This window comes from Pituophis catenifer, unplaced genomic scaffold (assembly GCF_029215685.1).
Source record: "Pituophis catenifer annectens isolate HBS135680 unplaced genomic scaffold, rPitCat1.0.hap2 SCAF_9, whole genome shotgun sequence".
Lineage (NCBI taxonomy): Eukaryota > Metazoa > Chordata > Lepidosauria > Squamata > Colubridae > Pituophis > Pituophis catenifer.
Genome location: NW_027256889.1, coordinates 2,638,018 through 2,660,331, shown reverse-complemented (window position 1 = coordinate 2,660,331; position 22,314 = coordinate 2,638,018). Strand labels below are relative to the sequence as shown.

The window sequence follows — 22,314 nt, the reverse complement described above, 5'->3', positions numbered from 1 at the left end:
AAATGCAGCAGCAGAGGAAAGTGATGTTAAAGAAGGAAATGTTCAGTAATTTGCTATGGATAGACGGTTCAATCAAGATTACTTCCGGGATGAATGTTTTTTTATCTATTTGTCTCCCACATTTCTTTCTTTTTTTTTAAGCAGCTCAAGGCGGAGAATGTATCTAACAGCCCTTTCTACTTCTGATTCCCTACAACAACAATCCTGTGAGATGGGTTGCATTGGGATGGGATGAGAGAAGAGAGGGACTGGCCCAAAATCATCCAGCCAACTTTCATGCCTAAAACGGGACTAGAACTCACAGGCTCCTGGTGATTGGCCTGGAGTCTCCCAGTGGGCTTTCATGCCTAAGGCAGGACTAGAACTCACCATCTCCTGGTGATTGGCCTGGAGTCTCCCAGTGGGCTTTCATGCCTAAGGCAGGACTAGAACTCACCATCTCCTGGTGATTGGCCTGGAGTCTCCCAGTGGGCTTTCATGTCTAAGGCAGGACTAGAACTCACCATCTCCTGGTGATTGGCCTGGAGTCTCCCAGTGGGCTTTCATGTCTAAGGCAGGACTAGAACTCACAGTCTCCTGGTGATTGGCCTGGAGTCTCCCAGTGGGCTTTCATGCCTAAGGCGGGACTAGAACTCCCAGCCGCCCAGTTTCTAGCCTGTAGCTTAGCCGCTGGACTAAATTAGCTTTATTGAAATAATCCAATTGCTATCTTCACAGAATGCACATAAGCCGAATTAAAATCATAAACTGGCTCACACAATTTCCTAAAGCCACAAAGCAACCAACTGTATACATTTTACACGCTCATGAGTGTGTGAACCCAGCCATTCCATCCTGGGCTCATGCCCAGACCTCAAGGGTGTGCAAATGACACGGCCGTTTGGTGCTTTTAAAGTTTCAACTGTTTCATCGGAGAAATTTATAGCATCTTCCCAATTCTAGCTGTCTCTGAGTTGGATGCAACAAGCTCGCCAAAAATGCATTAAAAACGGGTGTAAATAATATAAAACTGGTATTTTCAAGGCACTGTTCACTTACAGTACAGGTAGTCCTCGACTTACGACCATAATTGAGCCCAAGTGATTGCTAAGCGAGACATTTGTTCGGAGTTTTGTCCCGTTTTATTACCTTTCTGGCCACCGTTGTTAAGTGAATCATTGCAGTTCTTAAATCAAGCAAATGTACTTCAGCAAATCTGGCTCCCCCACTGATTTTGCTTGTCGGAAGTTTGCAAAAAGTGGTCACATGACCCAGGACACTGCAACCGTCATAAATAAGTGTACCTGCCAGTTGCCAAGCCTCCGAATTTTGATCACGTGGCCACAAGAATGCTGCATTGAAAAACACTCCTGCGTCATTTTTTTTCCAGCGCCATTTTTAACTTTAAACGGTCACTAAACGAACTGTTATACATCGAGGACTACCTGTAATCCAACATCTGCTTTGGCCTGTCTCTTGGAAATACACCAATAGAACAAGGAATATATTTCCAAGGCAGTGGTGGGTTTCAAATTTTTTTACTACCGGTCCTGTGGGTTTGGCTTGGTGGGCGTGGCATGGGTGGGTGGGCGTGGCAGGGGAAGGATACTGTAAAATCTCCATTCCCTCCCCACTCCTAGGGAAGGTTACTGCAAAATCCCCATTTCCTCCCAATCAGCTGGGACTCGGGAGGCAGAGAATAGATGGGGGCTGGTCCGGTCAGAGGTGGTATTTACCGGTTCTCCGAACTACTCAAAATTTCCGCTACCGGTTCTCCAGAACTGGTCAGAACCTGCTGAAACCCACATCTATTCTAAGGTGAGAAACATTGCATAAAATGCGTCCTGCTAAATCGCAAATCCCTGCAGACGTGCAGAATGGATTTGTTCCTAGGGGTTGCTAAATTTGCAGCCTCGTGCGATATAAAAGCCGGCGTCTTCTTTTGGCTAATTAATTGAGTCCTTTTTAAATGATTTGCCCTCTTTTTTTCCCCTCTTCCAATTGAATCCTGAATCCAATTTTCAGAGGGGAAACTTTGCTTCCTAGTCAAGCGAGTCAAACAAAGTCAAGCCCGTCGGCGTACCATGAATTTAGAAGCCGGAGTGTAAAGAAACGAACAAGGATTGCGCTATATAAAGCACTCCAAGGGAATTAATTTAATATCCCGAGTCTATAAAAAGCGGCGATGCGTTGACCCTGTGATTTTTTCTTTTCAGACTTTTTTTCCCCCCTGTGAGATAATGTTTTGCCTTTTTTAAAAAAAAAACACAGAAGTTTCTATTTAATTAGCACTCCTGATTTAAGTGAGACACATTTAATCAGAGGTGTCCAACCTCGGCCCCTTTAAGACCTGTGGACTTCAACTCCCAGAATTCCCCAGCCAGCCATGCATTTTTTTTCCCCATGCTGGCTAGGGAATTCTGGGAGTTGAAGTCCACAGGTCTTAAAGGGGCCGAGGTTGGACACTGCTGGTTTAAATATTTTCTTACCAGCCAAAATATTAAGGGAAAAATGAGGAAGGAGGATTGTTGTCTGGCTTTCCTTTGAAATTTTCCAAAGGTGGATCGTTCTGCTATCGCCTTGGAGAACCTTTCCTGAATTATCCGATGATAGAAAATATTTCGGGAATCCCTCTAACCTGTCTGTCTCCAATCTGATAGGTTCTCTACCTATTAGCTGCAAAAATGAAGTGGTGCAGGGTTTCCTGCCTAAGCAGGGGGTTGGACTAGAAGACCTCCAAGGTCCCTTCCAACTCTGTTATTCTATTCTATTTTTAACTGCAGAAACTCTGCACCTCCACAGGCCCTTAGAATGGAAAATGACTCCTTTTTATCTGGAAAAGTATTATACAATAGCACGGATTTTTTTAAAAAAAAATTCTTAGCCTATTTACATCAGCAGGAAAGCGGCCTGCAAAACCGCTTGTGACGGCTTGAACGCAAATAGGGAGTTCGGTCAAACTGAGGTTTGTTTTTTGTAGTTTGCAAAGGGAGGCGGTTAACCCTGCAATCAAATGGCCACTTTAAACGCTTTTGCGGAAAGGTTCCTGCTGCTTTAATAGCTTTGCTTTGTGAATTTTTTTTCCCCAAAAGGATTCATTTATTTTTATTTTTTTTTTTAGCCCAAAAAGGGCCAGCTTGCTGAGGAGAAATTCACCTCAGGTTGTTGTTTTTTTTTAAATCACGGTTTAACTGAGCAGCTTCAAATCCTACGGGTCCGTCAGAGGCATTAAACCGGGGCAGATTTCCCAATATAGTATCCGGTGCTGCCGCGAGAATTCCCTGTTGACTTGTGGGGATGACATGACCTTGGGACGGTCATAAATGTGAGTCAGCTGTCCGGTATCCGAATGTCAATGGCGTGACCAACGGGGGGACAGCAGCAACGGCCATAAGTGTGGAAAAACAGTTGTCGGTACGGTTTTCCCCCCCCCCACAGTGTCGTGGTAACTTCGGTCACTAAACGAACTGTTGTAAGTCGAGGACTACCTGTAAAGCTCGGGCATTACGGGGCTGGTATAACCATGGTTTAGAGCCTGTGACTAACCACCAATGTCAGTTATTGATTTATTGATTTATTTATTGGTTCGATTTATATGCCGCCCTTCTCCGGAGACTCAGGGCGGCTTACAATGTCTAAGTATTGCAAGTAAATATTTATTTATTGTAAGTAAATTTGCAGTTGAGTCGGGGGGCTGCAAAAGGAGGGAGACCCCCCCCCCAGAATAAACGGAGGAGGACGGGAGAGCCGACAGGTGGAGGAGCAGCTCCCATGCACCTGCTCCCAGCAGTAGCCACACCCCGCTCGGGATGCTGAGCCACGATAGACTGCTCCTGACCCGGGAGGCTCCACTGGGCGGCGGAGAGCCTGGCGGCGGCCGTCTCCCCTCCCTCCTCATAGGGGCGGGCCGGGGGGGCGGGGATGGCTGGCCGGCTGGGGCTGCTGCCGGAGCCGGGACAGCCGGTTAGTGTCTCCGCAGGAGCTCCCGGCTGCTGCGTCCGCACCACCTCGGCCGGCTCCCGCCGCCAGCCCAGGGCCGCCGATCCCGCCGCCCAGCCCAGCCCAGCCCAGCCATGGCCGAAGGAGGCGGCGAGGGGGAGGACGATGTGCAGTTTCTGCGGACGGTGAGCTGGGCTGGGGGGCAACGAAGAGGAGGAGGAGGAGGAGGAGGAGGAGGAAGGGGTCAGCTGGAAGGGGAAGGGGGGGGTCCAGGAATTGGGGGGAGTGGGCACCAAGGAGGAGGAGGAGGAAGGGGTCGGCTGGAAGGGGGGTCTAGGAATTGGGGGGAGTGGGCTGGAGGCAACGAAGAGGAGGAGGAGGAGGAAGAAGAAGGCTGGTGGAAAGAGGAAGGGGTCAGCTGAAAGGGGGGGGGTCCAGGAATTGGGGGGGAGTGGGGTGGGGGGCACCGAGGAGGAGGAGGAGGAGGAGGAAGGGGTCGGCTGGAAGGGGGGGGGTCCAGGAATTGGGGGGAGTGGGGTGGGGGGCACCGAGGAGGAGGAGGAGGAGGAAGGGGGTCGGCTGGAAGGGGGGGGTCCAGGAATTGGAGGGAGTGGGCTGGCAGCAACGAAGAGGAGGAGGAGGAGGAAGAGGTCGGCTGGAAGGGGGGGTGTCCAGGAATTGGGAGAGTGGGCTGGGGGGGGCACCGAGGAGGAGGAGGAGGAGGAGGAGGAGGAGGAGGAGGAGGAAGGGGTCAGCTGGAAGGGGAAGGGGGGGTCCAGGAATTGGGGGGAGTGGGCTGGAGGCGAAGAGGAGGAAGAGGAGGAGGAGGAAGGCTGGTGGAAAGAGGAAGGGGTCGGCTGGAATGGGGGTCCAGGAATTGGGGGGTGCTGGGCTGGGGAGTGAAGAGGAGGAGGAAGAAAGGGTCAGCTGAAAGGGGGGGTCCAGGAATTGGGGGGAGTGGGCTGGGGGGCACCGAGAAGGAGGAGGAGGAGGAAGGCTGGTGGAAAGAGGAAGGGGTCCAGGAATTGGGGGGGAGTGGGCTGGGGGGCACCAAGGAGGAGGAGGAGGAGGAGGAGGAGGAAGGGGTCAGCTGGAATGGGGGTCCAGGAATTGGGGGGTGCTGGGCTGAGGAGTGAAGAGGAGGAGGAGGAGGAAGGGGTCAGCTGGAAGGGGGGGTCCAGGAATTGGGGGGAGTGGGCTGGGGGGCACCAAGGAGGAGGAGGAGGAGGAGGAGGAGGAGGAGGAGGAAGGGGTCGGCTGGAATGGGGGTCCAGGAATTGGCGGGTGCTGGGCTGAGGAGTGAAGAGGAGGAGGAGGAGGAAGGGGTCAGCTGGAATGGGGGTCCAGGAATTGGGGGGAGTGGGCTGGCAGCAACCAAGAGGAGGAGGAGGAGGAAGAGGAAGGCTGGTGGAAAGAGGAAGAGGTCGGCTGGAAGGGGGGGTGTCCAGGAATTGGGAGAGTGGGCTGGGGGGGCACTGAGGAGGAGGAGGAGGAGGAAGGGGTCAGCTGGAAAGGGCGGTCCAGGAATTGGGGGCAATGGGCAGGGGACACCAAGGAGGAGGAGGAGGAGGAAGGGGTCAGCTGGAAGGGGGGGTCCAGGAATTGGGGGGAGTGGGCTGGTGGGCAACGAAGAGGAGGAGGAAGAGAAAGGCTGGTGGAAAGAGGAAGGGGTCAGCTGGAAGGGGGGTCCAGGAATTGAGGGCAAGTGACATCAAGGAGGAGGAGGGGGAAGGGGTCGGCTGGAATGGGGGTCCAGGAATTGGGGGGTGCTGGGCTGGGGAGTGAAGAGGAGGAGGAGGAAAGGGTCAGCTGAAAGGGGGGGTCCAGGAATTGGGGGCAGGGAGCAGGGGGCACCAAGGTGGAGGAGGAGGAAGGGATCATCTGGAAGGGGGGTTTAGGAATTGGGGGCAAGGGGCACCCAGGAGGAGGAAGGGGTCGGCTGGAATGGGGGGTCCAGGAATTGGGGGGTGCTGGGCTGGGGAGTGAAGAGGAGGAGGAGGAGGAAGGGGTCAGCTGAAAGGGGGGGGGTCCAGGAATTGGGGGCAGGGGGGCACCAAGGAGCAGGAAGAGGAAGAGGAGGAAGGCCGGTGGAAGGAGGAAGGGGTCAATTGGAAGGGGCTCCCAGGAATTGGGGGGAGTTGGGCTGGGGGGGCACCAAGGAGGAGGTGGGTGTCGATTTGAAGGGGTGTCCAGGAATTGGGGGGCACAACGGGTGAGCCAAGACAAGGACAATGCCAGCTCGCCCTGCCTGGAGTGCCCCCCTCGCCCAACACGCCTAACAGGGCGAAAATCGTCCCTCTGGGCTGTGTGGAAAAGGGGCTCTTAGTGCGGGACCCCCAGTGGAGACGATCAGAGGAAAGCAAAGCGAGGTGGCAGCGGAGGAAGGGAGGGAGGGAAGGAGGAAGGGCAGGGAAGAAGGTCAGATGAAAGTTGGGAGTAAGAATTTCCCCGGGCGAACGTGTGAACGTGAGACGGACACATGCTGGGTCTTAGTACGGTCTGGGGAGTTGGGTGGTTTGATGCCCTTTGGCTGAAGGAGAGCTTTGGTTTCCCTGCTGGGGGGAGATGGATTTGGGGGTTGGGGGCTTTTAATTGGAGTGATCCCACCTTCACCCCGCCTTCTTTGGGAGGGGGTCCTAGCCGGACATGGCTGGAAAGAGTTGGTCTTCTGGGCCCAAAATTTGGCCAACCTAGGGGAGGGGAAGAGCCAGGGAGGGAGGGGGTCACACAGACCCCTTGATATCTGAGGGGTGGGCCTGCCTACTTGGCTTCTTCATGGCCAGGCAAGAGTTGTGGGGGGGGAGAAACAATCTCCCTCATCTATCCCCCTCTGCCCGCATTCACACAACCTTGGGGTGTCCTCTCTCTCCCGTTTCCCGTTCAATGCCAGCAGCCAACAAGGAAGGCATTTTTGTGCCTCAATTTTGGGGAGGGGGGCCCGAAGAAGCTTTCTTGCCAGTTGTGGTCGTTCTTCCACTTTTGTGGGAAATCAGCTGGGTGGATTTGGGAATAACCGGGACGGGCAGGGCCGATGAAACACAAAGCAAGACCCAGAATACCGTAATCCGGAGCAGCCATAGCTAGGAAAAGTCTATCTTTTTTCCCTTCCCGTTGAAGTTTTGGCCTCTTATTTCTTTCCCGCCGGGGCTGAGCGACACTAAAATTAGAGCCCGTTCCTATTCCAAAGCGGACGGATCCTGATCGGCCAAGCTGGCTGAAAACAGGTGGCGTCTCGGGACTTAGTGGAGGGTGCTGGGTTCGACTCGGCTTTCCTCCTCCTCCTCCTCCTCCTCCCCCTCCTCCTCCTCCTCCTCCTCCTCCTCTGAGACAGGCAAATCTTGCTGGACCTTGGATGGCCAAGCAGGAACCTCAGGCCTGTCCTGTCCCCCCACCCACCCACCCACCCAATTTGCGTCTATCCAAACTTGCTTTCTCCCCCATTAACTTGGACAGCTGTTTGTTCCCCTCTTCCTCTGGGGTGCAAGCTGAGAGATGCCTCTTCCATGGGGCAGGGACTCTCTGCTTCTGGAAACCTCAGAGGGGCCTGGAGAGCTTTCAACAACCGTCTCTCCAGAGAGGGGTCGCTTGCGAGCGGATCGGCACGTGCGAATGGACACAAGGGCACATTCAGGACAGGTGTTTGGTCCCGGCCTAGATGCCATGGTGAAGCTGAAGGTTTTTCCCAAGCCTGATCTCGCCAGGTGATCTGTCCCATCAAGTTGATGTAGCAAGAGTTTCTCCCAAGGAAATCGGCCCCTCTCTGGGCTTTCGGGTTTTCCAGCGTTGCAAGTTCGTCTGGTTGCCGGTCGTCTGTGGAGATGCTCGAGGCATCCAGGACACGGTTGCCCCAAAGGGGCTTTTCCAAAAAGGCCACTGGATTTTCTTGGGGTTTTGTGGGTTTTTTTTGGCTTGAAAATGTTTCGCTTCTCATTCAAAAACCTTCCCCAGAACTGAAGAAGCTTCTTGCAATGAAGAGTGAAATGTTTTCAAGGAAAAACAAAAACAAAAACAAAATCCAGTGGCCTATTGGAAAAGCAGCTTTGGGACATTGCTGTTATTAAGGCCCTTCACTTTCCTTTTTCTCCTCCTCCTCCTTTTCCTTCTCCTTTTTTCCTTTCTTCCTTCTTTCCCCTTTCCCTTTCTTTTCCCTTCTTCCTTCCTTCCTTTTTCCTTCCTTCCTCTTCCTCCCTCCCTCCCTTTCTCCCCTCCCTCCCTTCCTCCCCTCCTTCCTTCCTTCCTTCCCCTTCCTTTCCCCTTTCCCTTTCTTTTATCTTCTTCCTTCCTTCCTTCCTTTTTCCTTCCTTCCCCTTCCTTCCTCCCTCCTCCCTCCTCTCCCTACCTCCCTTCCTCCCCTCCTTCCTTCTTTTCTTCCTCTTCTTTCCTCCCCTCCCTTTCCCCTTTCCCTTTCTTTTCCCTTCTTCCTTCCTTCCTTCCTTCCTTCCTTCCTTCCTTCCTTCCCTCCTTTCTTTTTTCTTCCTTCCTTCCCCTTCCTTTCCCCTTTCCCTTTCTTTTATCTCCTTCCTTCCTTCCTTCCTTCCTTCCTTCCTTCCTTCCTTCCTTCCTTCCTTCCCTCCCTCCCTCCCTCCCTCCTTTCTTTTTCCTTCCTTCCTTCCCTCCTTCCTTCTTTCCTTCCTCTTCCTTCCTCCCCTCCCTTTCCCTTTCTTTTCCCTTCTTCCTTCCTTCCTTCCTTCCCTCCCTCCTTTCTTTTTCCTTCCTTCCCCTTCCTTCCTCCCTCCCTCCTTTCTCCCCTCCCTCCCTCAGCATTAAAGTCTTCTCCAGAGAGCTGGGTTTTTGCACAATGTGTCCGAAGTACAATTTCAGCCTTGTACAAATTGCTCCCTCGGGTAAGACTTCTGGATTGATTTGTTGAGGGATCCGTCGGTTCCTTGTCTTGGCTGCCCACGGAATCCTCAGGAATCTCTTCCAAAACCTGCCATGCTTTTCAGGTTTTCTGCTTTGCTTCTTCCAAAATCTACCCTTTACTTCCATAGAGAGTCACAGGGAAACTGCGGCCTGCACGGCAGCTTCTCTGGTTACTAACCTTTATTTATCTCAGGTTGACAGCTGAGGGCTGTTCCTTACAAACGGGCTTCTCAGGTTTAGGACCGCAGTTGCTGTCACAATCCAAGTCAGCCTTAACTACTGGAAATCCGCCTGGAGAAGCCTTGCAGTTTTTTCTTAGTAACGTTTTCAAGAAGGGTTAGCCATTGCAGGCTCCTTAGGGCTGAGAGAAAGTGTCTGGCTCAAAGTCTTGCCCAGCTGGCAAGATGTGAGAATGAGTCTCTCCACTCCACTGCTTTAACCACCACACCACGCTGTCTCTCTTTCTCTCTCTCTAGGGCGATCTTTCTCTTTTTTTTTTTTCAATTTTTTTTTATTATTAAATATAAACAAAAATATAAAGACAATACAAAGACAAACAAAACCCGCACCACCTACAAAACCCACACGCCATTCTACATATATACTTTTTGTCATCAACAGGATATATAGTGTTCTACTTTGTATATTAATGAAAAAATAGTATTAGATTCTTAATTCAAATATTTTAAACTAAAAATATACTTGCATCATCTCCTTATTCATCTCCTACTGTTAATAGGGCGGTCTTTCTCAACTCTTGACAGCTTTAAGCTTGTGGACTTTCAAGTGCCAGAATTCCCTCGACAACATGCTGGCTTGGGGAATTCTGGGAGTTGAAGTCCATGCATGCTGGCTTGGCAATCCAAGGTATGGAGAGGGGAGGAACTCCCATCAAGAGGGATATTTTAGCCCAGGGACCAAAATCGGAAGCCGCTGACCTTGTTCCTCTTTTGATAGCATTCTCCAGGCTGAGGTTGAGTTTGGTATTGCAACTTCCCAGATTCCTCAACAGGAATTCTTACATCCCTGTTTTTCAGAAGAACAGCGCTTCTGGACTGCATTAAAACATCATGTGTATGAAAAAAAGAAATAGAAGAGAAGATTTGTAGCTTGGCATTGAAATAAGGGTTTTTTTTGTTGTTCTATGTATGAGATTGGTGGTTCTCTTGCAGACGTTTTTGTGACCCAGCTAGGTAACATCATCAGTGCTAGAAGGGAGTGGGGGTTCGCTGAGAGCGGAAGGAGGAGGAGGAGGAGGAGGGCTGTGGGGTCCTTAGCGCTCTTGGAGTTTAGTTTTAATTGCAGGCATTTCATTACCAAACTAGGCAACGTCATCGGTGCTAGAGGGATGCGGGGTTTGCTCTCTGTAAACTCTGCAAACATAATAGCACTGATGATGCTACCTAGATGGATCATGAAACGTCTGCAAGAAAGCAGCCAAGCTCAGGGAGCACCAAGGACCCCAAAGAAATTATTACAGATGGTTTTATTGCAGGGAATTAAGTGCCTTATCTTTATCGTACAATATGAACAGTTAGCCCATAGAACAGTCTGCAGGATGGAGTGAGTTCTCCTTTGCTTAAAGGTCTTCAAACAGAGGTGTGTGTGTGTGTGTGTGTGTGTGTGTGTGTGTGTGTGTGTGTGTGTGTGTGTGTGTTTGTGTGTGTGTGTGTTTGTGTGTGTGTGTGTTTGTGTGTGTGTGTGTTTGTGTGTGTGAGAGAGACACACACAGATGCTCTAGCACAGTGTTTTTCATACTTGGCAACTTTAAGATATGTGAACTTCAATTCCCATGCTTCCATTCCCATGTTAGCTGGGGAATTCTGGGGGTTGAAGTCCACGCGTCTTAGCCTGGCCAAGTTTGAAAAATCCAGCTCTGGTAATTCTGCACTGAGCAAGGAGGGGGTTGGACTGGATGGCCCCTAGGGTACCCTGTACATTTCAGTTCTAGAGAACTGAAATGTAAATATGTTTATTCCCAAACTACAAATTCCTAGTAATTTTTTTTAAAAATGTAGTGGTTCCTGATTGCTCATATCCAACCATCCTCATCAGTTAATCACAAGAATCACAAAAGTTCTTTTGCACAACTTTTTTTTTATTCCATGCTTACTTGGGAAGTACAGATCTCTCCTGTTCACCTTTGGTGTGAGCGTGCCCTCGGGTCTGTTTTGCCCAAAAGTCTCTCTTGAGCGGTCTTGGAAGGCATGTGCGTATGTGAGTGTGTTTGTATGTCAGCAAGTTCCCCGGGCTCTGAGCTATGTGCTTACCCAGAGTTGTAGGAATGCTTCGAACAGGTGCAGAGACCAAAAATACTCATTTCCCCTCCCTTGGGCCCAGGGGAACGGTGAACGAAGGCGGGTGAGACATGGGGGGTGGGTAGGGAAGAGGGGCTTCAAACAGAGGAAGTTTGATCTTTCTGTTTCTCAATTTTTTCCCCCCTCAATTTTTTTTTCCCCCTGGCTAAAAAAAAAAGTTCTAAAATCCCAGCCATCCTCCAAACGGGCTTTTTTTCCAAGGATTCCATTTTAATTTTGACTCTCGTGGGTTGGTTTGAAGTCAAGTTACAGATTTTGGGGAGTTTGAAGGTTGTCCAGAATGGGTTAGTTTGGGTGGAGAACTCTTGTTTCTCCCAACCTCGGAGACTTTTAAGGGGTCCGCATTTCCAATTTTCAGAATTCCCCAGCCAGCAGTTTGGTGGAGTCCCTTCCCCATCTCTTGGGTGGTTGGGGGGATTTAACAGACCCTAAACTCAGCTGGGCTTGTGGGAGGGAGGGCAGGGCATCTCTCTGCACAGCCCCAGCTGATGGCGCACATTCCCAGGGCCAAAATAGTTTGCCAAGGAACCTGATCTCCAGGGGCGACGAGCCAGCTCAGTTTGAAGATCAGCCAGATGGAATGAGAGGGGCAAGGGGGGGGGGGCGTTCTGGGGGAAAGAAGGTATATCAGGGCACATTTTAGATTTTTTTTTTAAAAAAAAAATACATTTATTTTTTTTTAAGAAGTGTATTAAATTTCCAAAAATGAAAAAGGTGAAAATTACGAAATGACGGGTAGTCCTTCACTTACGACCGTCACGGAGCTCCCAATGTTTGTTCCTAAGCGAGACAGTTTGTGCCGCAGTGGTTTGAGCGAATCGCTGCCGTTGTTAAGTTAGTCGCCGGGTTGTAAAATGAATCTGGTTTTCTCCGTTGACTTTGCTTGTCAAAAGGGACATTTGCGACCGTCATAAATAACGAGCCAGTGGCCAACTTCCAAATTTTGATCGCGGGGAGGCCGCAACGGTCATTAGTATGAAAAATGGTTGTAAGTCACTTTTTTTCCCGGTGCTGTCGTAACTTTGAACGGTCACTGAATAAGTAAGTCAAGGACTATCCTGATTTTCCATCCTCGTTCTCGGCCCGCGTCGAGAGTGGTGTGGTGGCCTAGAGTTGGAGCTAACGCCTCACAATCAGGAGGCTGTTGAGTCCGATCGTAGTAGAGGCAGATGTTTCTCTCCCTGGGCACAATGAGATTATATCTGCTGAACAAAACTCCGTGTTGGCAACAGGAAAGGCATCTGGCCAGTAAACACTCTACTAGCTCCTATCAGTTGCCCACACTTCACCTCACAATGGATTATGGGGTCATTAAAAGTAGATGATGATGATTCTCGGCCCTCGTCGCCTACACCAGCAGGGTGGAGAAGCATCTGTCGGCTGGATGGAGGACGCTGATGTCCTCGTCCTGGCTCCTTCCTGAGTCATCTTCCCCATCGTGGCTGCGTTCCAAGGTCTCCCATCCTTGGTTGCGCATCTCGGCTCTTCGGCACGTGCCTCCCCGCTTTAATTCCCTGCACTGGTGCTGCAAGTTTGCTTCACAGTGCCCTTGATTGATGAAGGCTGCCAATTCTGGCAGATGGTATGATAGGAAGTCTTCTCCCTCCAGTTCGATGGTCATGAATGAAGCAGGCTTTGCACCACGTCGCTTCTGATTTTGAGGTGGAGGGTGGGAATTGTTGAAGGACAGGAAGCCCAGCTCGAAAAATAAGACTCTCTAGCCCGGAAGGTTTTTCATGCAACCTGATTTTTATTTTGTTTTATCTACCGGTAACAGAGATTATTCGAGGAAAAGCAGTTTTCCACGTTCATCTCCTGTTTTGGGATTTTATGATTGCAATTTCTTGGTTTCCTTGTTAGAAGTCGCCCAGAGTCGTTCGGAGGTCTGCTGGCGTACAGGTTTCATAAACGACGCGTTGTCATGCAGTCAACCAGGTGTTTAGACTGGATTGGACAATTTTTGTCCACTTCTCGAGTCCTTTCCCAAGGACCTGGGAGAGGTAGACGTTGTTTGAGGGTTTTGAAGGTCTCCTCACAGGATGTCAGCTGTTTTGAGCTGTTTGGTTAATTGTCCTCACTGTTAAGAAGCTTCTCCTTAATTCCAGGCTGGTTCTCTCCTTGATTCGTTTCCAACCATTGTTTCTTGTCCTGCCCTCTGGTGCTTTGGAGAATAATTTGTCCCCTCTTCTTTGTGGTAGCCCCTCCAATACTGGAATACTGCTGTCATGTCCCCCCTAATTCTTCTTTTCTTTAGAGCAGTGTTTCTCAACCTTGGAAGCTTGAAGATGGGTGGACTTCAACTCCCAGAATCCCCCAGCCAGCGCTGCTGGCTGGGGGATTCTGGGAGTTGAAGTCCACCCATCTTCAAGCTTCCAAGGTTGAGAAACACTGCTTTGGAGTAACCAAATCCAGATCCTGCAGCCATTCTTCATATGTTTTAATCTCCAGGCCTTTGATCATCTTAGTTGCTCTTCTCTGAGCTTTTTCCAAAGTCTCAACATCTTTTTTTTTTTTTTTGTGGTATGGGGACCAGAATTGATTGCAGTATTCCAGGTGTGGTCTTCCTAACTAGGGTTTTAAGTTGACTATATGCAGGGGATGAGGGAGGAGGCAGTGTTTCTCAGCCTTCGAAATTTAAGATGGTGTGGACTGCAACTCCGAGAATTCCCCAGCCAACATGGTTGCCAAGTTTGAAAAATACTTCTGAAGAGTAGCCGTTTCATATTCCTATTGGAATTCCGATAAGAGTGACCTAAAATATGTCTAATTCTGAACAATTTTTTTTTTCCTCCCTTAGGATGATGAGGTTGTCCTTCAATGTTCCGCCGTAGTCTTCAACGAACAGCTGAAGTTATGTCTGGCTACCGAAGGCTTTGGAAATCGGCTCTGTTTTCTGGAACCTACCTCTAATGCTCAGGTGCGTACCGAGGGAGGTGACCCAGGTGTGGGACTGAAAAGGTGTATAAACAACAGCTTAACCTGCTCTCCGTGACCTGCAGCCACCTGCTTTCATACTGGAAATTAGGTATTGAAGTCTATCGGTCTGGAGAAGTTGGCTTTTTTTCAGGGGTGAAATGCTCCCGGTGATAGACTAGAACTTAATATAAGCATGCATTGTTATTAGAAATATATAAGCGGATTGAAGGTAAGGATTATGATTAACCTGATTAGTTTTATTTGTATTAGAATGTATGACACTCAGGTGCCACACAGTTCATGCATTGATTTGATATTTTGATAAAAAAAGAAAGAAAAAAGAAACCACACTGTTAGGAAGTGACTAATACCTAACTTGTTCGGTTGGCAATATATAAGCCATCAATGTAGCTTTAAGACTGCTGTATTGCATCATACTGCGCCCTGATTGGTTAGCTCTGTAGCCAGTGTCCTTAAGAGGGAGCTAGAAACATGGTTTGTTCTTTTTGCTGTTCTTGCTCTCTGATATCTCTGTATGCTACTGTTTGCAAATCCAGAAGAACTGTTTATTGTGAATGACTACGACGACTGGTAAGAAGACTTTGTTATTGGATTATCCCTGGACTGTCGTTTTGGCTATCTCCTGCTTTATATGTGTATGACCTGGACTGTTTTTTGGACTGTGCCTTACTATTTCCTGAAAGTAAACACAACTCAGTGTATCTTGTGTGTTGACTGTGTTTATTCGTAACTACTCTCAATCGCTTTCATGTACACACCCTTGCTACTCAAGGGTTACTCTGCGAATTCCTTAACACACACCTACTCTTCTATCCCCATGCAGAAAGTCCCTCCGGATCTGGCGATATGCTGCTTCGTTTTGGAACAATCCTTGTCCGTACGAGCCCTGCAGGAAATGCTGGCCAATACAGTGGAAGCCGGTGTCGAGGTAAGAAGGGGAGCATTTCCCTTCCTTTGGGGGCAGTGAGTTAGAAGGGGAGCTCTTGGCGTGGCCTCCTTGAGTTAAAACCATGGATGAGAATGTGTGTGAGTGTGTATTCAAGAAGAACTACAAGTATCTTACTAGGGTGAGCAGATGAGCCTCTCTTTCAAGCGTCCAGCACAAAAGCTATGCATATAGACCAAGGATCCTCAAACTACGGCCTGTGGGACGCATGCGACCCACCGAGACCATTAATCCGGCCCGCGCAGGACCACGAGGCTGCCCCACCCACATCGCCCCGCCCACCCTTCGGCGGAGCGCAGGACTTACCTTCGTGAGTCCCACGGGCTGGAACAGAAAAGTAAGGTCAACAATTTTGGCCTGCAGAAACGTTCTGGAGGTGGGGAAGGCGAAAAACGGGGTGCGCGGATGCCCCGGGAGGCCAAAAACGGGCCCGTTTTTCACCTCCCCCCCCCCTTCCAGAAGATAGATAAGAGAAAAAGAGAGAAGAGAGACAGAGAGAGATTTCTCAAGCTCCTTGGGGATGAGAAGAATTGCTGCAAAACTTGAGTTTCCTGAAGTGGATCACTAGACTCCTAAACAACTGAAAAAACGATCTAGTAAAAAGAAAAGTCAACCAAAAGAGCACCATGCAAACAAAAGCAAATAAAACACCCCCAGGAGCAAATTAAATTCAATTAAATTAAAAGTTTAATTTGTGTGCATTGTTTAATGGACTGTTAAATTGGCCACACCCACCTAGCCACGCCCACCCAGTCCCATGACCACCTAGCCACGCCCACCCAGCCGGTCCAGCCCTCCCCCAACAGTCTGAGGGACTGTGAATTGGCCCCCTGTTTAAAAAGTTTGAGGACCCCTGATATAGACACATACCAGCCTTGTGAGGTAGTCCAGATAAGAAGCACACCCAGGAGTGCTATAGCTGTGCCTTTATTATATGGTTACATTAGCAGAATCTTGCAAGCCTGAAAGTACATTTCTGCCCCTCACCTATGCAGTCTCAGAAACTAGGGAGGGTGTCTTCTGAGATGTTTGCTAACATCCTTATTTCTTCCACGGGCTCAGCTGCCTCTTATCTGACTGTTGCCTAGCCTGCCTGTCTTCCTCCTGTCTCCCAAGGTCATCCCCACATACCACTGCAATAGAATTCCGCATTGTAGCTTGGATGAAGAGGGGGCACATTGGCATTGGAATTGGGTGGATGGGGTTTGAAGACCGGGGAAGAGTCACTCTAGAGCTGGGTGGCACCAAATTGAATTAAAAAAATATATATGACATCAGTCGTTAGAGTGGTGCGGTGGCCTAGAGGTGGAGCTATCGCCTCACAATCATGAGGTGGTGAGTTCGATCCTAGGTAGTAGAGGCAGATATTCTCTCTCTGGGCACACAGAGAATATATCTGCTGAATAAAACTCCGTGTTGGCGACAGGAAGGGCATCTGGACATTAAATCACTCTGCTAGCTCCGTTCAGTTGCCCAGACTCCACCCCGCAAGGAATTGTGGGGTTGTTAAAAGAGGATGATGATATGATGTCAGTCATTACAGATACTCCTCGATGCCAGAGGTACATTTTAATTAACGTTACAGGATGGTCTGGTACATGTGAATAAATACTGTATTGTAGAAATAGGAGAGAGAGTCTTAATTGGGGATCTTCTCCATTAGGAACTCTGTGCACAGTCTCAAATTTAATTGCACCTAGCTACTACCATTCACCTAACTGGCTTTAGTGGGGAAACTAAGTTATTTATTTCTTAATGGTGCTAAGTCACGGAAAGCTGCCTTGACCAGCAGAAATCCCAGAATTGAAAGAAGAGGCCCCTCGCCAATTTGATTTTTTGCTTCTCAAACAGCTGGTGGGATGCAAAAATATTTCCCCTCTAAAACGGCAATGCTGAAAAACCAAGATCTGATCATGGGGGGGGGGGGGGGGGGTGTCACTTCCTGGTTTGATCCCATGGGTCCTCACCGGAGGTGGAGCGTGTCCTCGGTACGTTCTCCGCCTTCTCCCGCTGGGGAGAACCCGATGGGCGTCTTGAATGGTGAATGAATGGAAGGTGGGTGGGTGGGGGGGTCCTTTTAAGGGGTGAAGGGAGACATCCAGGAAGCCTCAGGTATCCCGCGATGCCTGTTGGCCCTTGACCTGAAGTAATCATCAATGGTTCACCTTCTCTCCCTCTTCTTTTCTTTGGCTTCTCAAATCTGCCGACTGACCCTCTAGGGTGTTGACTTGGACAAGTGGGTAGGTGCTACCTTCAGCCGCTGCCGTGATCCCATCTCCTCATGCCCTTCCTTCTAAATCTTCTCTCTCCCCCTCACCCGCCTTCTCCCTACCCTGTTTTGGTGTGTGCCTCCCAGTTCCTGTTCTCCTTCTCGGGGGTTCCCACCTCCTCCAACGTAACCCGTAAGAGACACAAGTGACAGATTTCAAGAAGTCCGTTGATTTGCCGTAGGACGGTTGGGGCGTTAACCTAGAACAGTGATGGCTAACCTTTTTGCCATCGCGTGCTGAAAGTGGGGGGGAGTGCAGGGGGTCGCACGCGTGTGTGCCCACACCCTTAATTCTCTGCGCCCCGCTCCCCCTTGCATGTGCGCAGGACCCCCCTGCACTCCCCCCCGCTTTTGGCACACAATGGCACTGTGGGCCTTTCTAGGAGCCTGGGGAGGGTGAAAACGGCCTTCCCCACACCCTGGAGGCCCTCCAGAGGCCAGAAACAGCAGGTTTCCTGACTTCTGGTGGGCCCAGAGGGCCCGAAAATCAGCTGGCCAAAGCTGAGCTCGCGCGCCCACCAATATGGCTCTGCGTGCCATCTGTGGCACGCGTGCCATAGGTTCCGCCATCACGGACCTAGAAGGACCCAACTTGTTTTGGTCTGAAGGACTTTCCAGTTCACACTATATCAAGGAGGGCCCATTTGAGAAAGAACATTGAGATACCTTGAAGGGTGAACTGGGCATCATAAGTACCTTCAGATGGTAAGAGAGGTATCTGGCCTCTTAATTTAATTTTTTTAATTTTTTTTTTTTTAATTTGATTTATATGCCGCCCTTCTCCGGAGACTCAGGGCGGCTTACAGTGCGTTAAGCAATAGCCTTCATCCTTTTGTATATTTTATACAAAGTCAGCTTATTGCCCCCACAAACTGGGTCCTCAATTTACCTACCTTAGAAAGGATGGAAGGCCGAGTCGACCTTGAGCCTGGGGAGATTTGAACCAGCAGAAATTGCAGGCAGCTGTGTTAATAACAGGGTGCACTAAACCACTGTACTATCAAGGATCTTAAAACCCTCTAACTCCAACTCCATACAAACAGGAGTTCTGCTCCTAGGGCAATGATGGCGAACCTTTTTGGCACTGAGTGCCCAAACCGGAATGTGCATTCTTTTTGTGCGCCGGAGCCCCCGAAGACCAGCTGGCTGGCACAAGCATGCCTGATTTTTGGCTGTTTTTGGCCCAAAAACTGCCTGAAAAACTGCATTTTGGCTGGTTTTCAGGCCGTTTTCAGGCCGTTTTCAGGCGCTCCGGTGCACATGAAGTCCAGCTGGCTCGCCGGAAACCAGAAAAGCAGCTGGCAACAGCACACATGCTCACAGAGAGGGCTCTGCATGCCACCTCTGGCACGTGTGCCATAGGTTCACCATCACAGTCCTAGTGTGTGGAAGGAGTGGAAGAATCTGGGGGTGGAGTTAAAAGAGAGATTAGCCTAGAACAGTGGTCCCCAACCCCCGGTCCGCGGACCGGTGCCGGGCCGTGGAGTACCTGGCACCGGGCCGCGCAGCGGCCGGGGGACATGAACGTTGCAGCGCAAAGGCTCCTGGGCCGTGGGCAAAAGCTCCTGGGCCGTGCGCAATGGGCCGTGCGCAAAAGCTCCTGGGCCGTGCCCCTACCCCTGCGCGCGCTCAGCGGGCCGCGGCGATAAAAAGGTTGGGGACCACTGGCCTAGAATCCTTTATGCTGTCAACTAAGTCCAACCTCCCTTGAATTCCATTGATCCTATCAGGCACCAGGAGCCAAGATAAGAGTTCAAAAGCCCTGAGAATTTATTCCCTGCAACCTATACCCAAGATCAAGAACCTGATCTGTAATGATCAATTCGAATTGGCGCCAGATAAGAATCAATGGACTTCAAGGGGGTGGTGGGTGGGGGGCTGGAGATCTCTCTTTTGAGGGTGTAGGGATTCCAGACTGATGACATGGCTGATCTCCCCCTTGGGATCAAGCCTGGTCATCTTCTACAGACCCTTATCTAATTCCAAGCAGGTGCTAAGCATTTGTTGAGAAGTTTCCCTTTGCATTGGCATGATTAGCAATAAATCAGTTTTATTGGATCTTAAAATGTGGACCTGATCGTCCAGGCCTGACATAGCCCCCCCTCCACACACACACAAATACTTAACATGCCTTTAAATCACAATTTAAATCATGATTTAAATCACTAGTAAAAAGGCTTGATTTAAATCCACTCGATTTAAATCATAATTTTTAAAGAGCAACTGTCATCTCTGCTGCTCCTTTGACCCGCTGTTGACTCACCGATAGTCCCAGTGTTGCAGAATAGACAGCCTCGTGCTACGTAACTCAGCTCCATTTCATGCTGAATAAACTAAATTATTTATGTATCTTAAATAGAAAACTATCTTACCCCAAAATTTTTACCCCAAAAGTTTTTTATTAAAATCAATTTGATAAAAATAAAAAAAAATCCAATTTAAATTTTAAAAAATCTGATTTTTTTGATTTTTTTTAAAAAAATCATTGATTTTTATCCACCCTGGTTTTTTCTAAGTCATGCTACCTATCGCCTACCATACAGATAGATTGAGATACATCTCCCAGACCCGAGCCAGCATTCCCACAAAGGTGGCAGGATCTGGAGCGGGCGTTTTGTATTTTATCATGTCCCCATTCTCACAACTGTCCCACAGGCAGGTCCCACAAAAGCTTTGGAGCAGTTGGGGATTTTTCTGAAAATGTAGAGCAATGTGACGGTTTGTGAAGTTGGGTGGGCCTTGCCAACCCCACAGTTCTTAGCGATGGGCCTTCCTTGTTGAAAACCAGGTGGGATCCCCTTACCCTCTCCCTCCAGTAATCTTTCTCTCACTCCCTCATACTCCTTCCTTCCTTCCTTCCTTCCTTCTTTCCTTCCACGTTTTCAACCCATCTCCTTCCCATTGGACTTCTCCACTGATGGTTGGTTGTGGTTTCCCAGATTTGTCCCTGTGTCCCTTCTCCCTTCATTGCATGGTTCCTATCAGTGAACCCCTCCTTCCTTCTGGAAAACCCTCCACGGGTTGGGTGTAGAATGGAGTGTGACGAAAGAAACATGGTGGTTTGCACTTGACAACGGAGAGTTGGGAAGGAGGGAAGGGTGGACCACGGAAGGTTGGGAGGGAGAGCCCTGGGATCATGGGATGTGGTCTGCCTCAACTTAACTCACCGAAATCTTGAGCCCAGAAGCAACTTTATGAAAGGGTCCCAGAAAGGTTCATAACTGTTCTGCCCCAGCTACGGACCCCAAAGAACGCAGCACACACAAAGTCTGTACAAACCTTAGTTTATTAAATTAAATCAGTCTTTTTCAACTAAAGGCTGTTAATTGACTTTCTTAACAGCCTACAAGAATCCAAAGAATAAATAATCGTAATCTTACTATGGTTGGCAGAAAGCCCAGAAGCAATTTGCAGAGAACTAAGATCAGGACACGAAGGAGAGTGAACGAAGTTGTTCCCTGCAAATTGCTTCTGTCGGCGTTCTTCCTTAAATAGGCTAAGGGAATGGCCAATTAGCCCCAAGACTTACTCTCGAGGAGACCTCCTCCTGAGGAGCCACTCCTGCCTTTTGGCAGCTCTGCGCGCCCGTGCATCGAGAAGAGGCTCCTCCTCTTCTTCCTCTTCACTTATGGGAGCTTCTGGAGGTTCTGAAGGCCCTGGCTGAGTCCCCGCCTCTGGCACCACATCTTCTCCAGCCTCCTCATTGTCTGACTCGAGCGCCAGCTGCACAGGCTGCTGGCGCAGCATCACACCAGCCTCCTTGCTGTCTGAATCAGCTACCAGCTGCACAGGCCACAACAATCACAGCCTTTCTAAGGGCAATGATCTTGGCTCTCCTCATATCCCTCAACCCCGTTCACATTTTGGGGAAGAAAATCCATGAAATTCTAGTTGACAAGCAACCCATGTTGAACCTGCCAAATGGGAACATCTGTTTTCTTGCTGTTTTATTGGGATGAAATGGGGTGGGGTGGGGGAAAGACCAGAGGGAGCTGTTAGAAGAAGGAGCAGTTTACAAGGTAGCTAAGCTAGGAGGATATGAATCCTGCCCCATATTCTAGATGAGTGTTTCTCAACCTTGGAAGCTTGAAGATGGGTGGACTTCAACTCCCAGAATCCCCCAGCCAGCGCTGCTGGCTGGGGGATTCTGGGAGTTGAAGTCCACCCATCTTCAAGCTTCCAAGGTTGAGAAACACTGATCTAGATAATTTGATCCGAAGGAAGAGAAGGTTACAATTCTGTGTCATACAAATAATTTGAATTCTGCAGTAAACAATTGCAGGCTTTTATTGGACTACAGCTGGTCTCTGGTCTCAAAGCTGTTGGGGTTGGGACCTCTATCCCAATAATGTCTACAATGGCCTACTATGATGTCTACATAGCAGTTTGGGTCCATGCTCATGTGATGTGAGTTTTATGGCTGCAAGAATACATGAAATAATTAGATGTTCCTGAGTGTGTTTGGGAGCTTCTGGCTTTTTTTGGTGGTGGTGGTGATGGGCATTTTCTGCAGTCAGTCAGTCAGTGATCTGCTCACATCTGGGCCGACACGACTCAAACACAGATCCATCCTTTGAGGATGATGTCACTCATTGTATGCACCTTGAGATATAAGATGCAGGAGTTGAACTCTTCCCCGGGGTGGTGAGGGCCACATTTTGAGGCACGTGCTAAAAGAGATGAGACTGGGACATCGTGGAAATCTCCCCAACCATTAATTTCATAGTATTTTATTATGAACTAGCTGATAAACCAGCGTTGCCCAGCTATTTATTTATCCCAATCCTCCTTACCAGAGGGAGCCCCCTTGTGGAGTACTGTGAAGCCGTTACCATGACAACTCCACTGTGCTGTACAGTAGAAGCCATTTTAAGGCACAACAGGCCTTAGGCCTTATCTTAACTATCACACTATCACTGTCAAAAGTACTTTGATTTGACACTTATAGATATAATTCATTCCTTTTCATTTCAGCAGCCCAGGCGTTCCAGAGTTATGCTGGAACACCCACCCACCCCGAGGGGTGTTAGGGGTGTCTTGCCCGCACAGTATTTTTTTCCAGA

General features: G+C 49.4%; 1 protein-coding gene across 12 annotated transcripts in view; it reads left to right on the top strand.

Annotated features, from left to right (window-relative positions):
• Positions 1–3,983: 3,983 nt before the first annotated feature.
• RYR1 (ryanodine receptor 1) overlaps positions 3,984–22,314 on the top strand; it is a 139,542-nt gene continuing 121,211 nt past the window's right edge. For all 12 annotated transcript variants that reach the window (XM_070949359.1, XM_070949358.1, XM_070949353.1 and 9 more), the window contains exons 1-3: positions 3,984–4,103; positions 13,897–14,016; positions 14,860–14,964. In XM_070949359.1, the coding sequence (XP_070805460.1) occupies positions 4,053–4,103; positions 13,897–14,016; positions 14,860–14,964 (276 nt within the window). In that variant the 5' untranslated portion in view covers positions 3,984–4,052. The remainder of the gene's footprint in view (positions 4,104–13,896; positions 14,017–14,859; positions 14,965–22,314) is intronic.